Source organism: Eublepharis macularius, chromosome 7, assembly GCF_028583425.1.
Source record: "Eublepharis macularius isolate TG4126 chromosome 7, MPM_Emac_v1.0, whole genome shotgun sequence".
In the NCBI taxonomy this organism is placed as follows: domain Eukaryota; kingdom Metazoa; phylum Chordata; class Lepidosauria; order Squamata; family Eublepharidae; genus Eublepharis; species Eublepharis macularius.
In genome coordinates this window covers 70,876,653-70,904,515 of record NC_072796.1, presented here as the reverse complement: position 1 = coordinate 70,904,515, position 27,863 = coordinate 70,876,653, and the positions used below count along the sequence as shown (strand labels likewise).

Here is a 27,863-nt window from a genome sequence, read left to right as displayed (position 1 = left end):
TAACCTACCTCATGTGTGTGTTATGTGCCGTCAAGTTGTTTCTGACCTATGGTGACCCTATGAATGAAAGACCTCCAAAATGCTCTAACAGACCTACTCAGATACTGCAAACTGGAGGGCGTGGCTTCTTTTATTGAGTCAAGCCACCTCATTTTAGGTCTTCCTCTTTTCCTGCTGCCTTCCACTTTTCCTAGCACTACTGACTTTTCCAGACAATCTTGTCTTCTCATGATGTGACCAAAGTACAAAAGCTTTAGTCTTGTCATTTTAGCTTCTAAGGAGAATTCTGGCTTGATTTGGTCTAGTACCCACTTATTTGTCTTTTTGGCTGTCCATGGTATCTGCAAAAGTCTCCTCCAGCACCACATTTCAAATGAATCAATTTTCTTCCTGTCAGCTTTCTTTACCGTCCAACTTTCACATCCATACATAGTAACGAGGAATAACATAGTTTGGATTATCTTGATCTTGGTTCCCAGAGAGGCATCTTTATCTTTAAGGATCTTATCTAGCTCCCTCACAGCTGCTCTTCCAAGTCTCAATCTTCTTCTGATTTCTTCATTGCAGTCTACCTGTTGGTTGATGATTGAGCCAAGGAATAGAAAATCTTGAACAACTTCAATTTCCTCATTGTCAACTTTAAAATTGTGTAGTTCCTCAGTAGTCATTACTTTTGTCTTCTTGATGTTCAGTTGTAATCCTGCTTTGGCGCTTTCCCCTTTAACCTTCATCAGTAGTCGTTTCAAGTCTTCACTATTTTCTGCTAGTAATGTGGTGTCATCTGCATATCTCAAATTGTTAATGTTCCTCCCTCCAATTTTCACGCCACCTTTTTCTAGATCTAATCCTACCTCATAGGATTCTTATAAGGATAAAATGGAGAAGATAACATTGTAAGCCACTTTGGGTCTCCATTAGACAAAGAGGCAGAGTACAAATTAAATAAATAATCAAGGTTAGATCTGACAAAAATACTGCATATATTTGTTTCCTCTAAAATGTTCATTGTTTTTCTGGGGAACTGTTTTCTTTTTTGCTAAGTTTGCAGTGTATTAGGCAATTATCTTTCCCTCTTTATTAGCATCATCCTCTCATCTTTGTTAGTTCCTCTCTCTTTTTAGAATAAACTTTTAGCCTAGTTCCTTTTCTTATTTTGATTCCGTTTCAGATTTAATACACCATTTGTAAAAACTAGTCCATCCCTTTTTCCTTCACTTTATTTAAGACAGCATGTTAAAATAGTATTTGCTGAATCTTATATGTCATCTCTAGAGGATTCCCAAGTCCTTGGATGTTAGTCACATATGAAAGTAATACACCAGCAAAGTATATTTAATGGTTTTGTATTGTATTGGAATAAATGATCTTAACTAACATAATGGTTTACATATATAGTTAAAATCACATCATTGGGTTGGATTTCACAATGTGTCAGTGATGGTGATGGTTTCTGATCTTTCCCATGTTCACCTCCTCTTACCAGTTCTTTCCTTTCTAGCAGTGATGGAAGAGATAGAAAGAATGATTTTACCACATGGATCCTATGACCCTGAAAATAAAATTTCTCAGGGTAGGAAAAGAAAGATCTGGGACCATCAGCACATCTACTTGGGGATTGCAGGATGTGATTTTAATTTTAATTTCTGATTTACTTGTGATTTGATTTTAATTTTTATTTGTCCAATAACTCATGAAGGAGATCATGTCACGAATAATTTCTTTACAACTGGCATTAAACAAATCTTCTTAGAGGGTGCTCCATAGGGCTGAATTGGTAGGGGAAACAGGCAAAAGAAGTTTTAGCATCCTTTTTATCCCACCCTCCTCCTCACTGGAAAATGGTTTCTCCTAGCTCCAGTTTGCAAAGGAAAAGTAGCTGCTGGGCTTTGCAGTCTCCTCATACTCAAGGCAAACCAACTTACTGGCTCTGGCTTTCCACCAGTGCATATACAGATATTGTAATAAATACATGTCCATCACATCTAACATGGAGTGGAACGTTTCACCTTGTGAATATGATCACATTAAGGAAATCTGTCATGTTTTAATAGGCTCTTGGACTCTATGGAGCTGACAATTAAAGGAGGAAAGTTCACTCACCTCTGTTATCAGCAGAGTACATACACCATCCTTAAAGTCATGCTGTTCATCAACCATTATCTCTCTTTCATCTTTGTACCAAACAATGTGTGTTTCCTTCTTGATATTAGCCACCTAAAGTTAAAGAAAATAGATATTCTTCTTATGTGTATACAATATTATTAGTAATCAATTATTATTTGGACAGCTGTGGAGAGGAAAACCCCATTAAACTGCAAGAGGTGGGGATGATGTACTTGCTGATTCTACCCTTGGCCTTTCTACTTGAAGCAGTTAACACATATTGCATTTTAAAAGAGGAAGCATATCATACCAGCTCATTTCACAATGAGTAGTAATGTTGTAATACTGACATAAACTGTAAATTACTCCTTTGAAAGAAAGGAAGTGATCATCAGTAACGATGATGATATAAAATAGTCTTGCCCCAATATATGCAGTTCAGTAGTAGCCACTGATTGCCACCACCATGCTACACTTGTGAATTTTGCCACATCCAGTACTCAAAATCCAGCTCTTACCTTGCATTTCAATAACACATTGCATTCAGGGGTAACTTCCCATCCCAGATATTCAACAAAATGAGGTCCTGTTTGAAATGATTTGTAAAAGAAATCCCTCAGAAATCAGAACACACAAAAAGTTCACTCTACTGTTAATTTTCTCTATTTATAGTCCAGATCAGGGGTCAACCATCCTTTCTTTAATGAGAGCTACTTCTGAGGAATGAAAATAAACCAAGCTAACCACTCCCCCAGCATGCAGCCAAGTTTTGTTCTGTCCTACAAACAAAATAGGGGTTAGGAATGACACCAGATATGAAGCTATCAGCTAAGCAACAGAGAGGAAAACCCTGTGAAAGAAAAGCTTTTAACAAAGAAAAGCTCAGAGCAGATCTTTTTGTGAGCTTTTCCTGGGTCTTCTAAGGGCGCACAAGCTACTTCTGCAGCAGCTGGCGAGCTCTGGTGGCTCATGAACTTGCTACCTGGTGGAGAACCTGCCCTAGATTTTGGCTTTGTCGTTCTATGAAAAAAAATGAGTTCTCTCATTACACAACTGACTTAAATTATACATTTCTATAGTCTTCTCCTGCTGAATGATATGTATTACCTTGTTTCCTGAACCACTCTTGCCTCTGGAATTCTGCTTCAGTCTGTAGCTTCTGGAACACTATATATATACACAAAAAAAATCAAACTACTGTCTTCTTAAAGGACAATTGCACTTCTATAAATTCAAAATATATCCCCCAGTCTAGGTGAGGAAATCTATGTGCTTCAGTAGATTGCTGAATATGTAGATCTTGCTAGATCAGGGAACAGGATATAAATTGGAAAAAAAGACAAGAGTACACTGGAATAAGCATTTGACTATCTACACACATGGTGTTGCTTTCAACGGGATGCACATTCTCATCCCTATTTTGGTGCAACTTGGTGGTCGTAATGAGTGTCTTCAAGTCATAGCCAACATGGCCAACATCTGGTGGGGTTTCATGGCAGGAGACTAACAGAGGTGGTTTGCCATTGTATGGCTCTGCTACCCTGGTCTTCATTGGAGGTCTCCCATCCAGTTACTAATCAAGACCAACCCGGCTTAGCTCCCAGATCTGACAAAATCGGGCTTGCCTGGGCTATCCAGGTCAGGGCCTGGAGCAACTTAATCATGTGCAAATAGCTTTTCAAAATGTAACCAGAGTTGGATTGGGGCACGTTGCAGATTGTTATTACAAACATTAAATCTTGAACATTGCAAAATGTACAGTGTTATTACCACTATTAATCTGAGATGTCCTTGCCATTACTAAATTCTGATATGTATTAAGCATATCTGTGTCAAGGCAAGCTTGAGAGAATCAGGAGAGCAAGCTACATGGCTGTAAAATCAATCAGAAGGAAATTGGCCAGCACCTAAAGGGACAGAGGCACACAACTGGCAAGTGAGCTTGGAGAAGACATTAGAAGAACAGCAATACCTAAGGACCTCTACGAAAGGGACAGATTACTGTCAGGCAGCGGCAGAAAAGCCAGAAGGCTTGACTGTAAGGGGAAAACTGCAAATGCTGACCAGTCTTTCCTCCTTTTAATAATATATAATGGTAACCTTCACCAGCCTTACTAAGTATATTAATAAGAATGTGATCGTTATTCTAATTTTTTAGGAGGGAAACTCAGTGTTCAAGTCAAATTATTCATTGTCAATGCACACTAGCCACAATTTCCAGTTGTAAAACAAGTATTCCAAATGGTCTTACCATCACCAATAAGAACAAGGCTGGATTGACTGGTGGCTTTTCCATCCTGAAGTTGAAAGGTGTAAGTACCTTCATCCTCATCTTCAAGTCGATCCATTAACATTTCAATTAGACCAGTATTGCGGTCAATCTTCATCTTGTATTTCTTTCAGAACAAACATAACAGTGAACAGAAGTTTTCTTTTTCTGATTCTAAAACCTTTCACAACTGTTGGATGACAGTTCAGAAAGTAGCCCCTTTTAACTTCAAATATATAAGATCTTTCCTCTGTTGTATTATGGTGGAACAGAATTCCTTGAGAGGTGGTGGGCTCTCCTTCCTTGGAGGTATTTAAGAAGAGGCTAGATGGCCACCAAACAGCAATGATAATTCTATAACTCAATACGAATGTAAGCAGATTGAGAGAGGGGCCATTTCCACACGTCTCTCCCTCCTGAAAAATAGTGCAAAACTTACGGAACAACACACCTTCATGGCGCGATTTTCCACCAAGACTTTGCTTCATGGCGCATTTTCTGATGTCATCGCGCCATGAAGCAAAGTCATGTCGGGAAATTGCGCCATGAAGGTGTGTCATTCTGTAAGTTTTACGCTATTTTTTGGGAGGGGGAGCAGACATGTGGAAACAGCCAGGGAGTGCATGAAAGCACGAACTGGTGCTTGGCTCTTGGGTCCCTTTCTTATATGCCCAGGGTAATGCTGATCACCACTTTGGTGTCAGGAAGGAATTTTCCTCCAGGCCAGATTGGCCGGGAATCCTGGAGGTTTCTTGCCTTCCTCTGGACACAGAGCAGGAGTCACTGGGGGAGGTATGTGTGTTTGTGTGTGGGGGGATGGCTGTGAATTTCCTGCATTGTGCAGGGGGTTGGACTAGATGACCCTTGGAGTCCCAGCCCTAAGTTTCTACATTTCTACTTACTGTGGCATTCATTTTTTCCAATGCCATATAGTTCTAATAGTAGCAGGTAATCACTATCAGACCACAAGAAGTCATTAACTTACCTCTCCATTAACAATTTCTTTGTCGTTAAATACAAAGTTGACTTTAGCATTGCCAGAAAGTTTCTCAGCCTGCATCCAGAATCGCACTTGCCCCTTCTCCAGAATTTCCACTGCCAACTCAGATTTAAGGGGAATAACTGCAGAAAGAAAGAAAGAAAGAAAGAAAGAAAGAAAGAAAGAAAGAAAGAAAGAAAGAAAGAAAGAAAGAAAGAAAGAAAGAAAGAAAGAAAGAAAGAAAGAAAGAAAGAAAGAAAGAAAGAAAGAAAGAAAGAAAGTTCAAAGGGGATCTTTTCTGTGTTCATATAAGTGCTTTTTTTCCCAACAAACTTTCTGGATAAATTATCTACTGATATGGTTCAGCTCTGCCTTATTTTATTTATTTGCTTTCTAAAATATAGAGGGTAGAGGAAGAGCTTCAGGATTGGATAGATCTTTACATGGAGCAGTGGAGGGAAACAATTCCCATTTTCAAGTATGTATAAAGGATAAAGGCTTGTCCACGTTGTGACATTATCAGCAAAACTGCTAGAATAGTAAACAAAGATACAGCTCTAGCGTACAATATGGGTAATTTCAGACATTTTCTTAGCAAGCATTACAAATTTGGAAGTCACAGATTACAAATCCTTGATGATCAAAGTATCTAATTCTAAACATGGCCTCATCTGTGGATACTTAATTCCAGATATTTGGGTTATGGACAGACAAGACAGATCTTTCTGCAAATCTGAGAAAATCCCAGTTTTCAGGAAAAGCTGAAATCTTTAAAAAAAGAATTGGGGAGAGGTAATCCCCAAAATGATAAAGGGGGGCATTTGTAGTTTTAAGAAACAGATGCCCTCTCAGTGGACATTATGGAGATTGCTAAACAGTAGCCTTCAGCACTGCCAGCCTTGAAATTAAATCAAAAGAGTTTTCAGCTAAAAATTAGGAAGAACTTTCTGAAAGTTAGAGCAGTCCCTCAGTGGGACAAGCTTCCTTGAGAGGTGGTGGCTCTCTTTTGGAGGTTTTTAAGCAGAGGCTAGATGGCCATCTGACAGCATTGCTGATTCTGTGAACCTAGGCAGATCGTGAGAGGGGGGAGACAGGAAGGGTTACATTAGTACTTAGCTCTTGTGGCCCTTTCTTTCACACCTAGGGTAATGCCGACCACCACTTTGGGGTCAGGAAGCAATTTTTACCAGCCTCATTTGGCCAAGAATCCTGGAGGTTTTTTGTCATGTTCTGGGCATGAAGCAGGGGTCACTGAAGGAGGGTAGTTGGGAATTTCCTGCATTATGCAGGGGGTTGGACTAGATGACTCTGGAGACCCCTTCCAACTCTATGATTCTATGATTTTAATATTCTAACCAAGTTTAAGACTGTATTTACTGAAGGACTTGTACAAGGAGGATCCTCCTGTTTCATTGATCCTGGACCCTACTATGACTCTCATTAGGATAAAAAATCCACCAAGTCCACGTTGAATATGTTAGAAACATAATATCTCCACTGTCTGTTTATATTTAGATGCCAAAAAAGCCATTGATCACACGGAACCTAGTTTCCTGAATAAATGCTAGAACAGATTTGGCTTTGTTGCATATTTTATAAGATGGGCCAAAAGAATATACTCAAGTTTTATAGCTAAACTGAGCATTCATAGAGAGTTCTCTGTCAGATTGAAATACTGAGTGCAGTAAAATAAGGGTGTCCTCTGTGAGCCCTATTACTTGCCATCTATTTAGAACACTTGGCAGCAGTGATTCAACAAACATTTCAGATAAAGGGATTAGCCCTCTTCCATCCATTAACAAATAGCTAGATTGAGTATATGGTCAGAACAACAAAGGACACGTTAAAAGGGATGAATGAAGGTGACTGTCTGTGATCATCATCTTTCTAGTTTCTTCCAGGCACAACATATTACACCACAGGCTTCCACTGAGCTGTTAATAAACAGGAAAGTGACAACTTTGCTAGGTCATAGGCTCCCTGACCTGACTAAAAACCAACTAAATAAGCTGACGGTGACACTGCTATGTGAATTTTCAAGCCCTCCATATTTTCCCTAGTTGACCCTTTCTATGTCAAGAACTATGGATCTGGCTTAGCATGGATCCCTGCTACTGTAACTCAAGCTACAGGGCCAATGTTTTACTAGACACATGGCCATATGCCGTGATGACAAGAGGAACCAATGAGGAGGCAAGTATCATGGTTACTATTTTCCTTTGCAGGTGACAGTGATGCTCCAGCAGCTGGGAGTCTTGAGCTCATGGCTTCTTAGGAAACCAGTCAATGATCTATTGACATACAGACCAAAAAGAGCTAGAGCTTACAGAGGGATCAAGTGTTACTCCATCAACTCCAGTGCATGCTCTGGGGCAGCCACCTTGCAGTACAGCCCACCCCCATATCTTCAAGATATGAGCGAGGTATGAGCAAGAGGGGAGGGATGTAGTCCATTGACTTAGCTTGCACTACTAGAAAGTTCAGGAAATTGGCCTCTTAATAAGAGCAGTTTCACATTCCACATCCAGTTCAATTTAGCTCTTGCTAGCAAGCAATTAAAGATTTTCTCCTGATACATCTTTGTGATTACAATAAATTGATCTCTTAGTTTGTCCTCTTTGTACTTGACAATAACATCATTTCTAGTTTTTACTGGGATACAAGGAAAGTTCAGTCTGCAGAAACAGAACCAAGTAAACAAATGAAACTCACAAATTTAGATTCTACTCTGCATCATATCTCCTTGGAAACTGAGAAGCACAGACTGGGGAATCTGCCATAGCTATGCTGTTAAATCCTTCAAAGTACCGGAGAAGTAGGGCATTGGCACATAATTTTTTGGAGACTTGTTTGTTCTTCCTCATGATTTTTCAGGATTCATATATGAACCCTTAAAGGCAAGCACTGCTGTGTTTTGAGGCACACACTGGGATAATAATGAACCCTTTCTAGTTCTGCGAGAGAGAATGGAAAGCTACGTAGTATTCCTAGATGGAAAGCAAGTCAAGGAAACAGGAGGAAGAGAGATGAAAAAGAATGAGATCTCTCATTGTCTCCCTGTCTTCCTTCACATGTTTACAAGGGCTCTGTGAAAAAGCCTTGCATTATCTTTATATTTGAATATGAGTAGAAGGAGAACAACCTGTGACCTTTAAAACTCAAACTGGCAAGTGGGTGTAAAAGAAGATGCTGTTCAGTTGCTGCTTTTGTCTTACTGTCAGCTCTGTGACAATTGTTAAGCTCTTGTGTATAATTAGCTGTGAATATTTTATCCTAAAATGGAACAGAAAACAAAGGCTAAGGGCCAGAGGCTAAGCTGAAAGAGTTAGAATGACCTAGAATAATTTGTTGTTGTGTGAAAAATCTTAAGTGGAGACTCTCGCTTTGGCACTTTAATACCAAGCTGGAAAAATTCCTCCCACTCCCCCGCTCCTCCCCAAGGTAAGTGTGAGGTGTCTTCATGGAACCTCATTCCAACACTGCATATTCTGCCAGACAGACAGGGTCAAGCGTGGATACATTTTTGGTTTGCACATCTACTAAGCACATTTAACCCCTGAAAAGAAGACCTCAATGGATTTGATTAGTCTAGAGTAGACATGGGCACAAACGGGGGGGGGGGGGACTCGGGGACCCTGTTCGTCATTCAGTGCCATCCACGAACAACGAACATGGACGAACATGAACTGTTCCCGGACACGTTTGTTGTTCGTTGTTTGTGGGGACCAGAACCCACCCCCACCCCACCCCCACTTAGCCCCCCCCTCAAACCCACTTACCTGGCCCTTTAAAGATACCTTTAAACTATCAGCTGGCAGGCGGCAGGGGGAGATTCCCCCCCTGCCAGCTGATAGTTTAAAGGGCCCTTTTCTGCCATGTGCAAGGGGCAGGGCCCTTTAAACACCCCACAAACTGACCTTCTCAATGTCCAATACCCACCAAATTTGCAGGGGACATAGTCCTCACTGTCCTCTGAAGACCCCCCCAAGTTTCAGAGAGATTGCACCCCGGGAAAGGCATGATCCATGGATCTCCCCGTTGGCTGTCATTTTCTCTTCACAGTGGCAAAAACGGGACTCTCTGCTGGAAGTACTTTGAAGGGTTAAAGCCAGAAGGAAAGCCAGAAGGAGTTCAGACAGAGTTCAGTCCCTCCCTGCCTCCGGTTGCCAAGGGGATTGATTGCAGCAGGTGCCAGACTGTCTGGCTTGCTGAAGATCTGCCTAAGGCAATGAATGAGGCTTGCAATGACCACCTGTTTGTTTAGGATGGGGCCTCATGAACAGCTTGTTTGAGAACAGCCGATTAGGCTGTTCGTTGGTTTTTTCTGTTCATAATGCTGTTCGTGCCCATGTCTAGTCTAGAGACAGCACTAGTCAAGCCTTATTCTCCCAGCTAATATATTTTATTTATACTTACTTGGAAATTTGTGCTGATGGCTGAGTGCAAGCAGGCGCTTCATTTCTGCAAAATAGTTTAATTTAAAAAAAGGATCAGAAGTCATGTATGTTATATTGTATACAATATGTTTCTATTATATCATCCCCATCCTTTATTGTCTTGCAGTTTTATGGTAGAATCTTTTATTTATATAATTTTAGAGCCCAAAATGTGTACAGAGGAAGCTTGATGCTCACCTTCTTCATCTATAGTATAGCTCGAAGAGACACCATCTGTGTCTGTGACAACACAGGAGTAAATGCCCAAATCTTCTTCACTAAGATCTTTAAAGACAGCTTTTGACCTTAAAGACAAAAGAGCTTGGCTTAAACAACAGGGATAGATAGACCTATATCAAATATATGAACCTTATACAATTCTTAATAATTAGTGATTATTTTTCAAAGGGAAGATTCCATTAATTTTGAAAGAATATTTCATATTGTCAAAAACAAATATTAAAGATATAATAAGCTAAACTGCTGCAGCGAATAGCACAAAATGTGTAACTGATCAGAGAAGTAACAGGGCTGCCCTTGAAGGTAACCAGGGCTGTTTCCAGACGGCCCCCCGCCTCGCGAAACGTCGCGCGTCGTCGCGCGTCGTTGCGCAGAAAACGCGAAATATCGCGTTTTCTCGCGCGAGTTTTGCGCGACGTCGCGCAAAACTCGCGCGAGAAAACGCGATATTTCGCGTTTTCTGCGCGACGACGCGCGACGACGCGCGACGACGCGCGACGACGCGCGACGTTTCGCGAGGCGGGGGGCCGTCTGGAAACGGCCCTGTAAACTTCAACTTATGTATAATGCTGCAGTTCAGCTGCTTGCTGAGGTAGGGCAACATGCCATATTACTCCTGTATCACAAGTACATTGACTGTCAGTTTGTTTCCAGGCACAATTTAAGGAGTTTGTTTAAATCTTTAATATCCTTAGAATGTCCTTTGACTATCATACCCCAAGGACTGCCTCTCCCTGCCAACTCTACTTGGCTCAATAATTTTTGTTGGAGGTGTCCCAAGGTCAGGATATGGAATCATCTTCTCTGGCATTCACAGTGATTCTTGCACAAACACCATCTGTGGAATGATCAAGGGGTGCAAGGTGCCCTCTCTAATTCGCTTTAACAAACTGTGTTAAGTGCCCTTGTTTCAGAGACCTTTTCTTGGCCAAGTCTTAAACAAGATTCCATGCATTTTTGCATGGACTTGTAGCAGCAATATCGGAATTTGTTATAGATTATGAATTGTTGTAATTACTTTAAACTTAGTTTTGTTGGCTTCTTGTATATTTAATTTTGTTTGTAAATGGTTTCAAATGCTAAGAAAAATGGGGTAATTTTTTAGAAAAAAAATTAAAACTATAGATATATAATAGGAGTATTCTCAGTGTAAGACATGGGTTTCCAACAGGACTGATCTGTTTACAATTTTGAGTAGTAATCAAAACTGGCATCCCATTGAGATAATCTAATTCATAGGTGAAAAAAGTAGGAAGACTACATTTGATAGGGTCTAAAAGAATACAGTTGCCATTATTAAAATGTCTTACTTTCCACCTTTAGTGTCAATGGCTAATCGAGAGTCATCATCAATTGGTTCATAATTTTTGGACCAGATAAATTTAGAGTCTGGAGACATCTGATCACATTCAAAGTTCAGTGAAATGACTCCATTGTCATCTACTTCAACAACAACTTCTTTTGTTCCTGAAAAATAAAAGCAACAAAATTAAACAGCTGGCATATAAACTGAGTTTAAATAAAGCCCTTTTCTTAAACAAGTCGTTCTAGAAAAATTGACCTCTTTCCAAATACTCCAATAAACAGAGCTTGTATCTTAAGATTATGGATCAGAAACTGGAGGCAGTGCATTACAGGGGACACGGGGTCATGGATACCTGCTTCTTGGGGCAAACCCTCTTAGCTTTGAAGGCTCCAGGGCTTCGATTTACTCTCTCTGCCATTTGACCAAATGAGCAAAAATGTAAATTTGAACAGATTAGGGTGAAACTAAATAGCCACAAAGAATCAACTATAAATCAATTCAAATTTATTAAATTGAGATAAATTCAATATATTCCACATCCTCACAGGGCAAAGTACTTGGGATTTATATAATGTAGGAAATTATTATTTGTGGGATACTGGAGCTAAACTAATCTCAAAGAGTAAAAATATTGCTGAATATTATTATGGTATTATATTCTACGGAAACATAAAGTTGTGTATAATCTGAAGAGTGGAACTTTTGGAGAAGTGGCTTTGAAAGTCATGTTTTTACTACATTTGGTGGACATTTCCAAAGGACTGAACGTCATCAGAAAACTTTAAAGGAAATACATATTTGATATTTCTTTGGCTCTGGTAACTCTCTTTTTGGATCATCTTCAGAAAAACCAACTAGACCTATAATAGTAGACATTCTGAATTATTTTTCATCAGGAAAACTGTAAAAAGATCCCAGTTTGCAACAAAAGATGGATTATTCACCAGAGGCAGCTGAAAATATGGAATGCAATATGTGAACAGATAATTGCATACAGAGAAGGGAAAGTATTTGTGATTAATCTTTGTAAGAAATTTCCAAGATTTTGCTATATTAAGAGCAATGACAGTAATGATGAAAGAATCCTAATTTATGTAATGATGAAAGAATCCTAATTTATTTTTAACTAGCTTGATACCCGTGCTTCGCTACAGTATTTAATTACTTTAAATCCAGTTATACTACTTATGGGCATGTAACATTTTTTGGTTTGTGGGAGTTTTTTTTAGCTGGTTTTGTAGTATAATAGCATAGTACCCGAGTTTCACAACAGTAGTATAGTATAGCATAGTACCTGAGCTTCACAAAGCAAAGCATGTTATCTCTTTTCAGGGGTCTTGTACCGTCTTTCTTCAACTGTCTGCAGTTTCATTTACCTGATTTTTACCTCAGAACACAGAGTTCCACAGCTGACCAATCAGATAGAGAGGGTGCAAACAGGCAGGAGCCTGCCAGCCACACAGGAAAGCAAGGCCCCACAGGAAGATTGGCAACCCTAGGGAACTGTGAGGGGATGACTGGGAGGTGCATTTTAGCTCAGGACACATTCAATGACTCCCAGTAGCAACTGCATACTGTTTAGAATGTGGAGGACCAATCAGGTCGCATACGCAAATGTCTCTGAGGGAGGGATGAGGTGTGGAATGTTGTGAGCCCCAATCAGCCCGCATCTGCAAATGCCTTTGAAAAGCTGGCCCAATCAGGGAAGAGTGGCTGAGCAGGAAGTGGGTGGGGGCACAAGCAGGCAACAGCCTGCCGGCCACACAGGGAAGCTGTATCCCTTTGGGAAAACACATTTTACCCATTTTTAAACCCTTAGGGGATAAGTTTTTAAAAATCCCTTCTTAGTGGGTGTTTACATCATGAAAGGAGTGTTCTCCCCAAATTTCATGTTTCTAGGTCCAGGGGTTTGGGCTGGGCGTTGATGAGTCAGTCAGGACACTTGTCTTTATATATATAGACAAGCTTGATGGCTGTGCTTTGCTATGGTGTTTAACTACTTTAAATCCAGTTATAATACTTATGGGTATGTAACATTTTTTGGTTTGTGGGGGGGGGGGGGGTTTGAATTGGTTTTGTAGTATAATAGCATAGTACCTGAGCTTCACAAAGCTTTGAATAAAGCACAGTGTGTTGATGCTGAAAACTGATGACGTGAATTTCAAAATGTAACATTTATTGAAGAGATTTTAAAAGGAAAAGATTGTTGTGCAATAAATAAAATGAAAAACACATACATCCTTTTTTTCTACTGAAGAACCTCTTTGTAGATCTCATTGGTGGTTTTCCCCTCAGGTGCTAGGATCATGTGGCTGCTCGGTGAGCTCACTCTGCAGCAGGCCAAATAGAACTACCCATGTGAGAAGCAGTCCTCCCTCAAGTCAATTCCTGCCACCTTCAGTATCTGCCCCTGGGACTTGTTCATCATCATAGCAAAGCGGACCTTGAGGAGGAACTGCAGTCTCTTGAATTCGAAGAGGTTATCTGATGGTATGAATGGTATGTGTGGTATGAACACCGACTCCCCTGAGCACTGCTGGTGAACAATGAGTCCTCAATGATGTTCTTGTGGAAGGCTTTCACTTGTAGTCTGGTGCCATTGCAGAGTTTGGGTGGGCTGAGGTTCTGGTGCAGCATCACTGGAGCCCCCATTTTGAATAGAAGCTTGTGGGCTGGGAAGCCAGGAGGGTTGAGTATGTTGAGGAACTCCACAGGGTAGTGGACCGCATAATCCATTTACACCACTAAGTCCACAGATCCATACTCCGTTTCTGACCTTTTAAGGGAGTTAAGTTGTGTTTCATTAATGATGGCAGCCTTGTCGTTCTTGGGGGTCAGAATGGCACGCTTGCACAGCCGGTCCATGGACTACTCCATGATAGTGACAATAATTAGGGTATATCATGGCTGTTAGGTCTGCTAGGGTCGTCACTACTGTGCCCAAGCCTGCAGGGATGGTCAACTTTCCCTTGGATTCAGGATACTCTCCGTTGCCTATTTTTAGTTGGAGTTCAGAGAATTCCCCAGCGGACACCTCGCCTCTCAAGTGGACCCTTATGTTCTTTCTTAGTGAGAGTTTCCTGATGAGGGACCACAGATACGATGCCTTGACACACACGGTAACCTTGTCAGTTCGAGTTCCCCTTGGGACTACTGGCAGAGTCTACCAGAAGTCTCCAGCCAGCAGCACTGTGACTCCCCCCATCACTCTGTCATTGCCCCTGACATCTTTGAAGGTTATGCTCAGTGCCTCAAAACATCCCTTAAGCGCCATGGTGCTCTCATCCCAAACAAAAAGCTTACAGTTCCGCAGCACTTGGGCCATGTTGCTTTGTTTTGAGATGCTGAACAGGGGTGGATGAAGTTAAAAGGCAGCGAAGGATCATATGCCATGCTTGAATGATCCTTGAACTTCCATGGAAAATGAGCACCTCTCTACTCGTCTTCCAGGACTTGTCTTTATATAGAGAGAGATTATGTGGTTTTATGTTCGGCCGGCGGTGCCGAAAACCCTGCGCCGCTGCTGGGTAAGCGGAAGGTCTTATCCAGGATTTAAGGTGTCACTTATTCTACACGGGATTGTACTCCCCTAAAAGAACAGGTATGTAGTCTGGGGGCACTCTTGGACTCAGGTCCACTGTGGGATAAGCAGATGCATCTGTTGCCCGGGGTGCCTTTTACCAGGTTTGACTGGCTACCTGGCTGCGGCCTTTCCCGGGCAGGAAATTGCTGGCCACTGTGAATCATCACCCTGGTTACATCTAGATTAGATGCCATGTAGTTGATGTGGGGCTGCCCTTGAAAATATTTAGAAACTTCAGTTGGTGAAGAATATTGCAGCGAGGATATTGACTGGAGTAGGTCATAGGGACCATATGACTCTAGTCTTGGCCCAGCTACCAGGCACAATTCATGGTGCTGATGCTGACCTTTAAAGCCCTATACCATTTGGGGAAGGCATACCTGAAGGACCACCTACTCACTTATGAAGCTTGCCCACAACTATGGTAATCTTTGCAGGCTCTGCTTCACTACCTTCTAAGATTAAGAAGAAGGCTTTCTCGCTCATAAAGCACAAACTCTGGAATTTTCTCAACAGGGAGATTTTTCTGTCCCTTCTGTAGCCATCTTCCACCAGTGAGTGAAGACTATTTCATTTCTTTCAGTGTTCCCTTGGTGATCTCTCCTTCCTGACCAATGTTTTAATTGTTTTATGTTTTTGAGTGTATTTTAGTTTAATATGTATTTTGTATGCATTTTAAGTTTTTTAAATGATGTGTTTTTGTTGGTTTTAATGGTCTTTAAAATATGGTTTTATTATATATGTTATAATTTGTTAGCTGCCTTGGTGGCCCTTAGAAGGGCAAAAAGCTGAGTTATACATTTTGTAAAATAAATAAATAAAAATAAATATTTGCCCTTGTTACTTTTAAGACAGGAGAATGCAAGAGGTTTTATGCTTCTGTGGGATAATGCTACTTTTCAATAATCAATGAAGGGAATGATCTAGAGTGTGCCTGATTCCAGCTATGCTGTTATACATATACATATTAATTTTTTTTATACATAAACAACAGGTATACATATGCAAACCTGGTCTAGTTTCAGCTATTACAGGGTCCGTGGGATCTGAAGGTTTCCCAACTCCAGCTTTGTTTACTGCTCGTACACGGTACACATAACTGGTCCCTTCTTTTAGGCCACTGATCTAGAGAAAACAAAAACAGTATAATACTATCTAATATTTTAATGGAAATGTCTTCAGGTTAGTTGTGTCACTGAGTAGTGGTTTTTGGGTAGGATTTCTTTACAAACTGGTATAGCATTGCTGACAAAGGTTGTGCGGCTGACCTGCTTATTTTGTCCACTTGATATTCAGAAACAATGATATTCAGTAATTTGTTTGGTAAAGCACTGCAAATGGACCAGAGAGCCATTGGCAACTGCCAAGTTCACATGCTCTTTGAAGACAGTATAATGTGCTCCAGTCCATGCTCCAGGTGAAGTTCTCAGCAGAATGAACAGTTAGAGGGTCAGAGAGGATGAACAGAAACCGAGAAAGAGATGTTACCTGCAACCACTAGACCTTCAACTGTGCAAGCATAACCACATTGATTATGCAAGTAAGGTGCTGCCACAGCTCTGTGCTTCTAATCTATTGTTTGAAGGTTTATGCAATGGCAAAAGCAACTCTCACATTCCATATGTCTCTACTAGAAACCCCATTGACATCTTCTGGTATGTCAGGCACAACAGACTAAATCAAGATTTTAATGGAAGTCCAAGAATACACACTGCAAATGTAACAAATCAGCATGAAAGTGCTTTTCAGAAGCAGCTATGATATTTAGTGCTATGATTATGGGAAAAACCATTAGCCAATCATGGAACTACAACAGAGAAGAGAGGAGATATGTATGGATTATGCATCACATTTAGATAATGCTGCTCTTTCTAAGGCTAAAAGAGTTGCAGGGCACTCTCAGAACATTCTCAGAATCAACTCTTTTAGCCATTGATGTTTTCACAAGATAGTTTAAAGCACTTTAGCTTCTGAACGCCACTTCTGAAATGGATCAGCAATATTCCTGTTTGATAGTTGTTGTGGATTTTCCGGGCTGTATCGCCGTGGTCTCATGGTCAGGAACTACAATGCCAAGACCACGGCGATACAGCCCGGAAAATTTACAACAACCAATATTCCTGTTATAACCAGTTTTCAGTTTTGAGCACCAGTCTGAGACTTCCTCTCTCCTTTGGGTTTCATGGCTGCCACAGTACCCAGTGTGGAGATGAAGTAATGTGGAAAGCTGCATCTGCTAACAATAATGCTGTCAAGGGCACAAAAGCCCTGCAAGCACAGAAGGGCTGGGAACTCCATTTCTACAAGTTGTTTGCAGAACTTCATAGTCCTATTAATCCTATTTAATTATTGCTGAGTGTGCCTCTCTTCTTCTGCGCAGTAGTACAAGGAATTCCTGTCTTGTTATTCAGCTCAGTTGCCTTCCTGGTGAGCCTTATGCTGTGAGAGGGAGCAGTGAGTTCTCCACCATAAGGCTGGAGGTCTGTATCTTGGTCAAGCCCTACCACTTATAGCACAGGAAAGGGGTAGAGAAAAGGGGTAGAAGGTCCCACTATACTCCCCAGTCCAGGGACACCTACTACCAAGCCAAGTAGCATTCCTGCCATGTGTGTAGTGGAGGAACTAACAAAGTCCACTGTGTATGGTGGGGGAGGGGGGGTTAAAGGATACAGATGATCAATCAGAATAATTAGGAGAGATGTAACTGTATAAGAAGACGATGATGGCAGGAACAATGAAAGACATTCTGGCTAGGGATGCCAGGTCCCCCTACCCCACGGGCAGGAGGTGAGAAGCCTGGCACTTACTTTATCTTCAATGGTCACACGTGTGCTCCCAGTCTGTGCAATGATGCCACTTCCAGGAAGTGATGTCATTGTGTGGGCTGCAGGCCACCCTGAAAATGCTGCTGCTCCCAGCCTGCACGATGATGTCACTTCCGGGAAGTGATGTCATCGTGCAGGCCATGGGCCACCCTGGGAGCACTCCCATGCTCCACAGGGGGCCCAATCCGGGTCAAATCGGGCCTGATCCGGGCCTCTGCAGAGCGCAGGAGTGCTGCTGCTCCGAGCCTGCATGATTGATGATGATGATGATAACTGCGCTTATATACCGCTCTTCTTCACAGATTAGTGCCTCACTCAGAGCGGTGAACAAGTTCATGTTATTATTATCCCCACAATACAGCTGGGGAGCTGGGGCTGAGAGGAGTGGCTTACTCAAGGCCACCTACTGAGCTCATGGCAGTAGTGGGATTTGAGCCAGTAGAGTGCTGATTCGCAGCCAAACCACTTAACCACTGTGCTACAGTGATTCTTGGAAGTGACATCATTGTGTGGGCCATGGGCCATGCTGGGAGTGCTCCCACGTTCTGTAGGGGCCCGATCTGGTATTGGGTATCCTTTCTCAGTTATGTTTTGAAATTAATGATGCCGTCCAGGAATATTATTCTTACTGTGTTCCTTTCATTGCTGGCTATGACTTGTCAATCCACACTGTTCGACTGGAGTGTTTTTAAGAACTGGCTGTTTGTTTACAGAATTGTATGAAATCTTATGAACTGTATACAATCTTTTCTATGTTGACTGAAAGGTATAAAGTACAGGTGCTGATGCTTTCCTGTATGCATTGAATTACCAAATTGACTACATCAAGGCTTATTGCTAAATTAACCTTTTTACTTCGATAATCACCAAGTTTAAATGCCTTGAGTTATTTCTCAGACTAATAGTGAAATGGGAAAATCTACAATTGGTTTATTTCTCCCATTACCAACAATTTGACATATTATCCTACTTGTGTAACACTTCCTTCTATTTCTAATGTAGTGAACCTGATTTGTTCCCAGTGCAACTGAAGTAGTATTTATTACAAGGGAGTGACCAAGGGTAAAAGAGAGGCCAACCATTCTAAAATAATTTAAAATGTACCCCCACCAGTGCTGCACATGTATAAGCTGTCAGCCTCAATGATTATTCAAGAGCAGAATTCTAACTGGAGATCGGCTTACCTTCAAGAATTTACTTGCAGTTGCCTTCTCATTCACACTCCTCCAATGTTCATCTCTAGCATTTGCTTCTTTCATATCAATATAAAAACCAGTTACAGGACTTCGCCCAACATAAATAGGGGGCTTCCATAACAAAACCAAAGAATCTTTCCTGACTTCACTGCATGACAAATCATGAGGAGGACCTAGAAAAATTAGTGCACACCATAAAAGAAATAGTTATTGTACAGAAAAAGTCAGTGTACCAAACTGTCACCTAAACTTAGCCTGAATTGCAAAAGAGAGACATGAAAATAGGATTTTTGCCGATTATTTATCAACATTTAACATGGGCTTCCTCATTCTGGCACTCACCCTTCACATGTTTCTTATTTATTTATTTATTTATTTTTATTCTGATCTGCTTGCAAGCGGGCTCAGAGAGGATCACAACATTTAAAAATATACAGTAAATAGAATAAAATTTAGCAGAAATATAAACATTAAAACACATCAATTATAAACAGCCACGCACATTTTACCCTACCCCCTCAAACTAAATAACCTGCACGATGGGTGGCCAGTCATAAATGTTTACAGAGCCTAAGGAGGGAATATACTCCCCCCACCCCAATGGCAAGAGGCCGACATGATATCTTAGGTGGTCTGCCTACCTCAACCACCAAATGCCTGGGGGAATGTCTCTGTCTTGCAGGGCCAATGGAAGGATAACAAATCTGAATGGGCCTGCATTGACACAGACAGAGAGTTCTACCAGGTTGTGGCCAGGGCTGAGAAAGCCCTGGCTCTGGTCGAGGCAAGGTGAACCTCCCTGGGGCTGGGGACCACCAGTAGGTGCTTATCTGCTCAATGAAGCAGCCTCCGGGGAACATGTGGTGAGAGGCGGTCCTGCAGGTATGCTGTTCCCAGTCTGCTAAGGGCTTTAAAGGTTAGAACCAACACCTTGAACCTGATCCAGAATTCAACTGGGAGCCAGGGCAGTTGGCGCAAAACTGATGTTATATGTGACCGGATTGGAGTTCTGGTCAGGATGTAGGCTGCTGCATTCTGGATCATTTGCAGTTGCCAGAGCAGTCTCAAGGGCAGCCCAGCATAGAACGAGTTACAGTAGTCCAATCTGGAGGTGACCATTGCATGGATCACCGCAGCTAGGTCACTGGTCAAGAGGTAGGGAGCAAGTTGCTTGACCTGGGGAAAATGAAAAAATGCAGACCTGGCAACTGGGCTTAAACTGTCAAGGAGGCATCCAGGACCACACCCAAACTCCTCACCATTAGAGCAGGCACCAACGGTGCTCCATCAAGGGTAGGGAGGTGGATCCCAGAACCTGTCGACCCATGCCCAGGTGCAGGACCTCCATCTTTGTGGGATTCAATTTCATACAGCTCTGTTTTAACCAACCAGTCACAGCCTCTAAAGCCCTGGTTAAAGTATCCGGGGTGGAGTCAAGCTGGCTGTCCATCAATAAATAGAACTGGGTGTCATCAGCATATTGATGACAACCCAACCCAAAGCTCCACACCAGCTGGGTGAGGGGGCGCATGTAGATGTTAAATAACATTGGGGAGAGTATTGCATCCTGGGGAATACCATGCACTAAGGGATGGTGGGGCAATAACTGCTCCTCCAATGCGACCCTCTGTCTCCAGCTATGGAAGAAGGCAGGGCTCATTTGGAGCCCAAACGTGCCGGTAGGTCTAAAAAGAGGTCACGTGGGTTTTGGCCCCGCCCACATGATTTCTTTTCTTCCAAGTGCAAGTCCAGTGGTGCTGGGCTTCAAAGGAACAGTAAGCTGCTTGGATTCCTTCTGCTCTGCTCTTTTACTTTCATTTGTGACTGGGCGGGGGCGGGGAGGAGAGAGAGAGAAAATATGAGTGAATGCCGAGTGGTGCTGAGCTCCAAAGGAACAGTAAGCTCCTTTGATTCCTTCTGCTCTTCTCTTTTACTTTCATTTGTGATGGGGGGGGGGGGGAGAAGAGAGAGAGAGAGAAAATGAGTGAATGCTGAGTGGTGCTGGGCTCCAAAGGAACAGTAAGCTCCTTTGATTCCTTCTGCTCTTCTCTTTTACTTTCATTTGTGACGGGGGGGGGGGAGGAGAGAGAGAGAGAGAAAATGAGTGAATGCTGAGTGGTGCTGGGCTCCAAAGGAACAGTAAGCTGCTTGGACTCCTTCTGCTCTGCTCTTTTACTTTCATTTGTGATGGGGGGAGAGAGAAAATGAGTGTGAGCAAGCCAAGTGGTGCTGAGCTCCAAAGGAATGCAAGCTGCTTGGAATTCATACTGCTTTATTTTCATTTGAGACTTGACAGAGTGAGTGAGTGGGTGCAAGCAGGGCTGGCACTCCAGAGGAGGGTAAGCTGCTTTGAGTTCATTCTGCTTTAAGGAAATACCTGGAGACTTTTGTGGAAAGGGGCCTGAGGGGTGGATGTTGCCTTCTGACACACTTCCAGTGATGTCGGGGAGTGTGGCGTATGCTAATGAGTTATGCTAATGAGTTCCTGCAGTTCTTTTTCTAGGAAATGACCCCTGGAAGAAGGAGACCAACCACTGTAAAACTGTCCCATGAATCCCCACGTTGGCAAGATGGTGAATTAGTAGGTTGTAGTCAACTGTATCAAATGCTGCCAAGAGATCTAACAACACCAGCAGCACCAATCCGCCCCGAACCAGGTGTCTGTGGAGGTCATTCGTGAGGGCGACCAGCGCCATCTCCATCCTGTGACCAGGGCAGAAACCAGACTGGAAGGAATCCAGGACACAGGAATCCTTCAGGAACACCTGTAGCTGTTCCGCTACTACCCACTCTATCACCTTGCCCAGAAACAGGAGGTTCAAAACTGGGCAGTAACTGGATGAGTCAGTGGGGTCCAAAGATGTTTTTTTCAGGAGAGGCTGTACCACCACTTCCTTCAAGAGTCCAGGAAATACTCTGGAGCTTAAGGAGAGATTAACAATGGCCTCCAAGGGAACTCGAAGCCTGTCAGTGCTGGCCTTCATCAACCATGACGGGCAAGGGTCCAAGGGACAAGTGATAGGCCTCACTGCCTGCAGGGTCCTGTCAACCTTGTCCTGGGAGAGCAGACTGAAATGATCTAACACAAGTCCAGAAGATGGCAAATCATGGCGGAGAGACAAGATTTTGCTTGTGAAAAAGCTCCCCAAAACCTCACAGCTAATATTTGAATTATTAATTTGATGGTCTCCCTGCGATACGGAGACCAAGGACCAGGGCTGGATCTAGGGTTGCCGGCACCCAGGGCAACCCTAGTATGACCCCTTGTGTGCGTGCTGTGCGCGCACGCGCTCCCAGCGCTGTGTGATGACGTTACTTCTGTGATGTCATCAAGCAGGGCGGAGCATGCTGCCCTGCGCAGTGCACCGGCGGAGGCAGCGTGTGGGGCTGGGAAGCTGCCTGTGCTGTTCGCAAATGGCTTGGCCAGCCTCACAGCTCCCCACACCACCTTTTCCCTGCCCCGCAGGACAGGGGGTGGCCAGCCGCCCCATCCTGTGGGGCAGGCGAAAGGCAGCATGGGAGGCTGGGAGGCTGTCCGCGCTGCCGCCCGTGCACTCCCGGCAGCTGGCAGCTGCTCCTGGCGCCCCCTCCCTGGTGGCGCTGGAGGCAGATTACCCCCCCCTGCCCCCCCTCAATCCGGCCTTGCCAAGGACCGAACAATTTTAAACAATTGTGCTGGGCGTGAGCTCGCAGATGCAATGGAGGCAGTGTAGTATTCTCTCTTTGTTGCCTTCACTGCCACCTCATAGGCTTTTGTAAACATCCTATAAGATGTTCTTGCCTCTTTATCTCAATTCTGCCTCCACACTCGCTCAAGCCATCTCAGCTCCCATTTCACCTGATGAAGCTCTTCAGTATACCACGGCACCAGCTTGATACGGGAGTGAAGAGGGCGATGGGGGCAGGGTTGATCTCGTCATAGCTTCAAAGAGACAGGAGTACCAGTCCTCCACCAGCACATCCAACAAATCGCCAGGGGGTATCAGATCCCACAGAGCAATCTGGAATCCAATTGGATCCATCAGTCTCTGTGGGTTAGCATAAATCTGCTCACTGCCTATGCAGGGGAGGGGGGCTGGTATGCCCAGATAAACCTTCAGGACAAAGTGGCCCGACCATGGCACCACTTCAATCACGTCCAGGTCCACATAAATCCCCACTGCAAAGACCAGTTCCAGCGTGCAGCCCACTTTATGAGTGGGAGCTGATACAAACTGGGAGAGTGTCCGTGCTGGAATCCAATTCTTGCCATGCAATTTGGATGAGCACATTTAGCACAGCCCTTGGACAAATTTTCTGTGCCTTGAATTTGCTTATTAAAGTAATGTTACATGTCCTGTCTGTACAGACATAAAAGGTGTGATAGACATAATGGTTTCAGAAGTCAACTTAAGTCTGGGAGACTTAGTTCAGTATTTTTAGTAATGTTCAACACCCATAAAATCAAATTTTTGCAGTGCTTTCAGGAAAAGATGCACTGAGCTATCCCAGACACCAGTTCCTTTCCTTACACTTGTATTGCTCAGTTTATCAAGCTACACTGAAGAGCTATCCCTGTCACCTCTGAATATTTTCTTCTAGAGCTGACCTGGAACAGCAATGGTCCATTCTTCACATTTGAAGGATTGGCTAGCTGGAGATGGAGTGCCAAGTCCAGCTAGGTTTGCAGCAGCCACTTGAAATTGGTAAATTGTGTTTTCCTTCAAGTCATGTACCTGCAGCATTGATAGAAAAAATATTTTGGAGTATGTAAGGAATAATATCTATCATCCCAAAATATTATAACTGTGGGCCACCTCTATATAAAAATTCTCTTTGCTTCATACTTTATGACTGAATTGATGTAGCTCCTCTCTCAGATGTGGAAGAGGGATGGCCCACAGATTTCTCCCAATAAAAGTCTATGGAAGCCTTTGCAGTGATCAACAGATTTCCAATTTAAGACATTTTATATCAATAAGTAGATACAGACTACTCAATAACGCAGAAAAGGGATTTCAGGCATCTTACACATAGTGGTTTTCGTACACACAGCAAAATGGCTTTTAAAAACCTTTTAATTTTACTGCTTTTCCAAAAAGTGTGCATGAAATCTTCACAAGGGCAATGATTATAGGTGAGATTGTAAATAAATTTCAATTCCTATGTACAATTCCTATTGATGAGATATTTATTTCACTGCCCTTCTTTTGGGTAAGTGCTGTTTTTCTCAGCTCCTCAGGCCTCCAAGTTGATGGGAGCACCCTGAATTTTGTACCCCATCTTCCTTGTTGGTGGGCCTAATTATAAGACGGATAGTAATCAGTCTTGTGTAGTAGTTAGAGAGCTGGATTAGGATCTGGAGACTCTGGGTTTGAATTGCCACTCTGTCACAAAAGTCTGCTGGGTGACCTTTGGCTGGTCACACACATTCAGTTTAACCTACTTCACTGGGCTGTTGTGAGAATAAAATGAAAGAGAAGAAAATGACATAAGCTGAAAAGTTAAAGTATAAATGAAGTAAATAAACAGTAAATAATAAAATAAAAACAAGCTCTTAGGTAGACACTCATTTTGATTATAAATACTCATTCATCAATCTTAAATACATTTATCAGGAAGTAAGACATATTAAGCTCATTGGAATTTTTTTCAGATTAAATACATATTAATTTCACAAGTAGATTTCTATTAGTGCAGTAATGATGCTTTTCAGATACATAAGCTTTTCCCTCCTCTGAAATCACTAAGTAGTTAACATTTCATTTAACACAAGCATGACATATCTGGTGTGTATGTATGTGAGGGGTGAGGTTCAGCCAAGGAATATGAATATTTCCCGTTCTGGGTGGAATTCCACTCCCCTGAAAGGAGCAGGTTTGTAGCTTGAGGGTGCTGCTGGACCCAGGCTTCCCATCGGTGGAAGCAGTGGCCAGGGGGGCCTTTCATCAGTTTTGGCTGGTGAACTAGCTGCAGACCTTCTTGGACAGGAAAGATATTGCCACTGTGGTGCATGTCCTCCTGATAATATCTAGATTACATTACTGCAATGCACTCTCTGTGGGGCTGCCCTTGAAGATTGTCTATAATCTGTAATTGGAATAGAATAGTGCAGCCAGAATGTTGACTGGAGTGGGCTGTAGGGACCATATCACTCCAGTTTTGTTCCATCTACATTGGCTCAATTTGGTTCTGAGCCCAATTCAAGGTACTGGCATTGATCTTTAACCCCTATATGGCTTAGAATCAGCATACCTTAAGGACCACCTCCCATATGAATCTACCCATCCAGTTATCTTCAGAGGCCTTGCTTTGGGTATCCCTGCCATCTGAGGCTAGATGGGTGGCAACCCAGGAAAGGGCCATCTTGGTCATGGCACCAAAACTTTGAAACTCCCTTCCCAGTGAGATTCTGTCTTCCTGTTATTGTCTTCCACCAGTGTGGAAGACCAAGACAAGTTTTGTTTGGGGTACCATGAGCAAACTTTTATTGGCCCTCCTCCTTGGTTGTGTTTGTAAATCTATATTTTTTGTATTTATATATATATATATATATATATATATATATATATATATATATATATATATATATATATATATATATATATATATATATATATATATATATATATATATATATATATATATATATATAAAATAATATTTTAAGGCTTCAAATGCTTTAATACCTGTTGTTCACCACCTCGGGGTCCCCATTTGGTTGGAAGGCAGCACATACATTTTAAATAAATAAATATCTGAATAAAAGGTCTTAACTGATACCAGAGTAGGATTGTATTGACTACTGAGTATCCCAGAGGGATGGAGTCAAAGAACTGAGAACAGGAGAATAGCTGCTAGCAATGTTCTGCAAATGGTTATGGAAAGGCTAGGGTGAGACTCGGCACAGAACTTTAACAGGTAGAGTCTCCAGCAGTTCTCATACCATCATTTCTGTTGAAAGAAGTTTGTGCAGACTTTTGTACAAATCGAAGGATGTTATTTGACTTAAATTCACTTTTGACACTTAAAGCTCTGGTGCAAAGTAGGGGCCATGACCTTGGCTCAGTGGTAGAGCATCTGCTTGGCATGCAGAAAAGCTCTGGTGCAAAGTAGGGGCCATGACCTTGGCTCAGTGGTAGAGCATCTGCTTGGCATGCAGAAGGTCCCAAGTTCAGTCCTCAGCATCTCCAGTTGAAAGCATCAGGTAGTTGGAGATATGCCTGAGACTTGGAGAGCCCCTGTCAGTCTAAATAGACATTACAAACCTTGATTAACCAGTGGTATGATTCAGTATATGGCAGCTTCATATTTTAAGTGTTTCAGACTGTCCTTCTGCGTGCAGAAAAGAACCTTTAGATGTAACCAGATGCTCTAACATATGGAGCAGAATATCCCCCATATATGCCTGACATGTCCAGACAACATTTTATGTGACTGAAATATATCTAGCAATATGAAAATCAGTCTCTTACCCTGTAAGCCCTCTCGCTAACAGGTTTAATGTTAGCTTCTCTCCATTCCCCAGGTTTTCCACCAATTACTTCTCGGTAGTTCACATAATAGCCAATTATTTCAGCCCCACCAATAGTTTTTGGCTGTTTCCATCCAAGAACCATTGAGTCATGAACACTTTCAAGCACAGTGATATCATATGGTGGAGATGGGGGAGCTGTTTTAGAGTGAGAAATTTGTTATTAGAACAGAATGATCCGGTTAGCCAAGTAAACATTTATTTGAATGCATTCAGATTAATCCTGCGGTTTCTCCCTTCAGGCAAAATCACAGCAGTCCTTGGAAATCTGTCCTAGAATTCCCTAAATATATGCTACTTGAGGGCAAATATTTATGGGATCTTATTAAGAAACAAGGCTAATGCAAGGTGAAACTGTATAATGATTGTCAGTCTTTAAAAAGTCATGAGGTTGACTTCAAAACAGTTAAATATGTGGAAAGAAAACAGATACTAAGTTAGACTGGAAAAAAAGAAAAAATATATGATCATTATTTGAATTATCTTTCTGAATCTATTTTATTTCTCAAATTTCTTGTTTACTTCTTTCTCCTGTTTCACACGTCCTACTTCCTCAAGTGATGAGAAGTTCCAGGAATAGTGCTTATTTGTGTTGAATCCTTTGGAAGAGCCGTGAAGACTTTGCATTCCTGTTTAATTATAACTTGAAAAGGCAACTAAATTCTCTATGAAATCAATTTAAAGTGAGAGGCCCTGCTCATTACTAAAAAAGATTTTTTAAAATACCAGACAGAGCAGAGCCTCAGCCAATGTGAAGCTGTATGCATCGCACCTTGTTGAGGTACACAAATACCTTTCTGGGGTTTTCATAAAACAAAGTAAGGCCCATTAGTTTACACTGGCTTTGGGATGCTTTTAATAAAGGCTGTTTGTTATATTTTTACAGTGGTTTGATCGGTGTTCTCTTATAAATGGGTTAGAGTGAATGGGAAAATAAAGGGGGAGGGTTAATGCATGAATGATAAAACTAATAAATATATTTTCATGGGGACGGGATTCTATACTTGCTGTCACTTTTATACACAAGTTAGGCTTCAGTTTAGGCATCCTAAACTGAAGAACTTTACCCACTTTCTGCTATGGCTTCTTCATATATATGATTGTGGATTTTCTATTTCCTACTTCCTCAGCAGTTTCAGGAAATGAAAAGGCAAGTAAAAGGTTATTAGATAACCCCTCCTTCTCCTCCCCTCGGCTGAAAAAAACAGCAGGGCATTTGAAAGCAGCAATACTTTTCTTGCAAGACAAGAAAAATCGATACATGGAATAAGAGTTTTGTGAACATCTTCATATTTGGTTCCTCTAGCCTCACTAAAAAACAAGCAAATAAACAAAAGTAAAATTTCCAGAATACATAAGTGCTACCAAGTTGATTTAGATGTCATATGCTTTTGAAATAAACATAAGCCTAAG

General features: G+C 42.1%; 1 protein-coding gene across 1 annotated transcript in view; it reads right to left on the bottom strand.

The window, feature by feature from the left end:
* Positions 1–27,863, bottom strand: part of MYOM1 (myomesin 1) — a 143,864-nt gene that overhangs the window by 16,161 nt on the left and 99,840 nt on the right. The window contains 12 exon segments of the mRNA XM_054984625.1: positions 2,101–2,214; positions 2,622–2,689; positions 3,211–3,270; positions 4,355–4,499; positions 5,358–5,494; positions 9,768–9,812; positions 9,986–10,092; positions 11,338–11,494; positions 15,927–16,041; positions 18,926–19,110; positions 23,526–23,652; positions 26,392–26,588. Coding sequence (XP_054840600.1) covers positions 2,101–2,214; positions 2,622–2,689; positions 3,211–3,270; positions 4,355–4,499; positions 5,358–5,494; positions 9,768–9,812; positions 9,986–10,092; positions 11,338–11,494; positions 15,927–16,041; positions 18,926–19,110; positions 23,526–23,652; positions 26,392–26,588 — 1,457 coding nt within the window.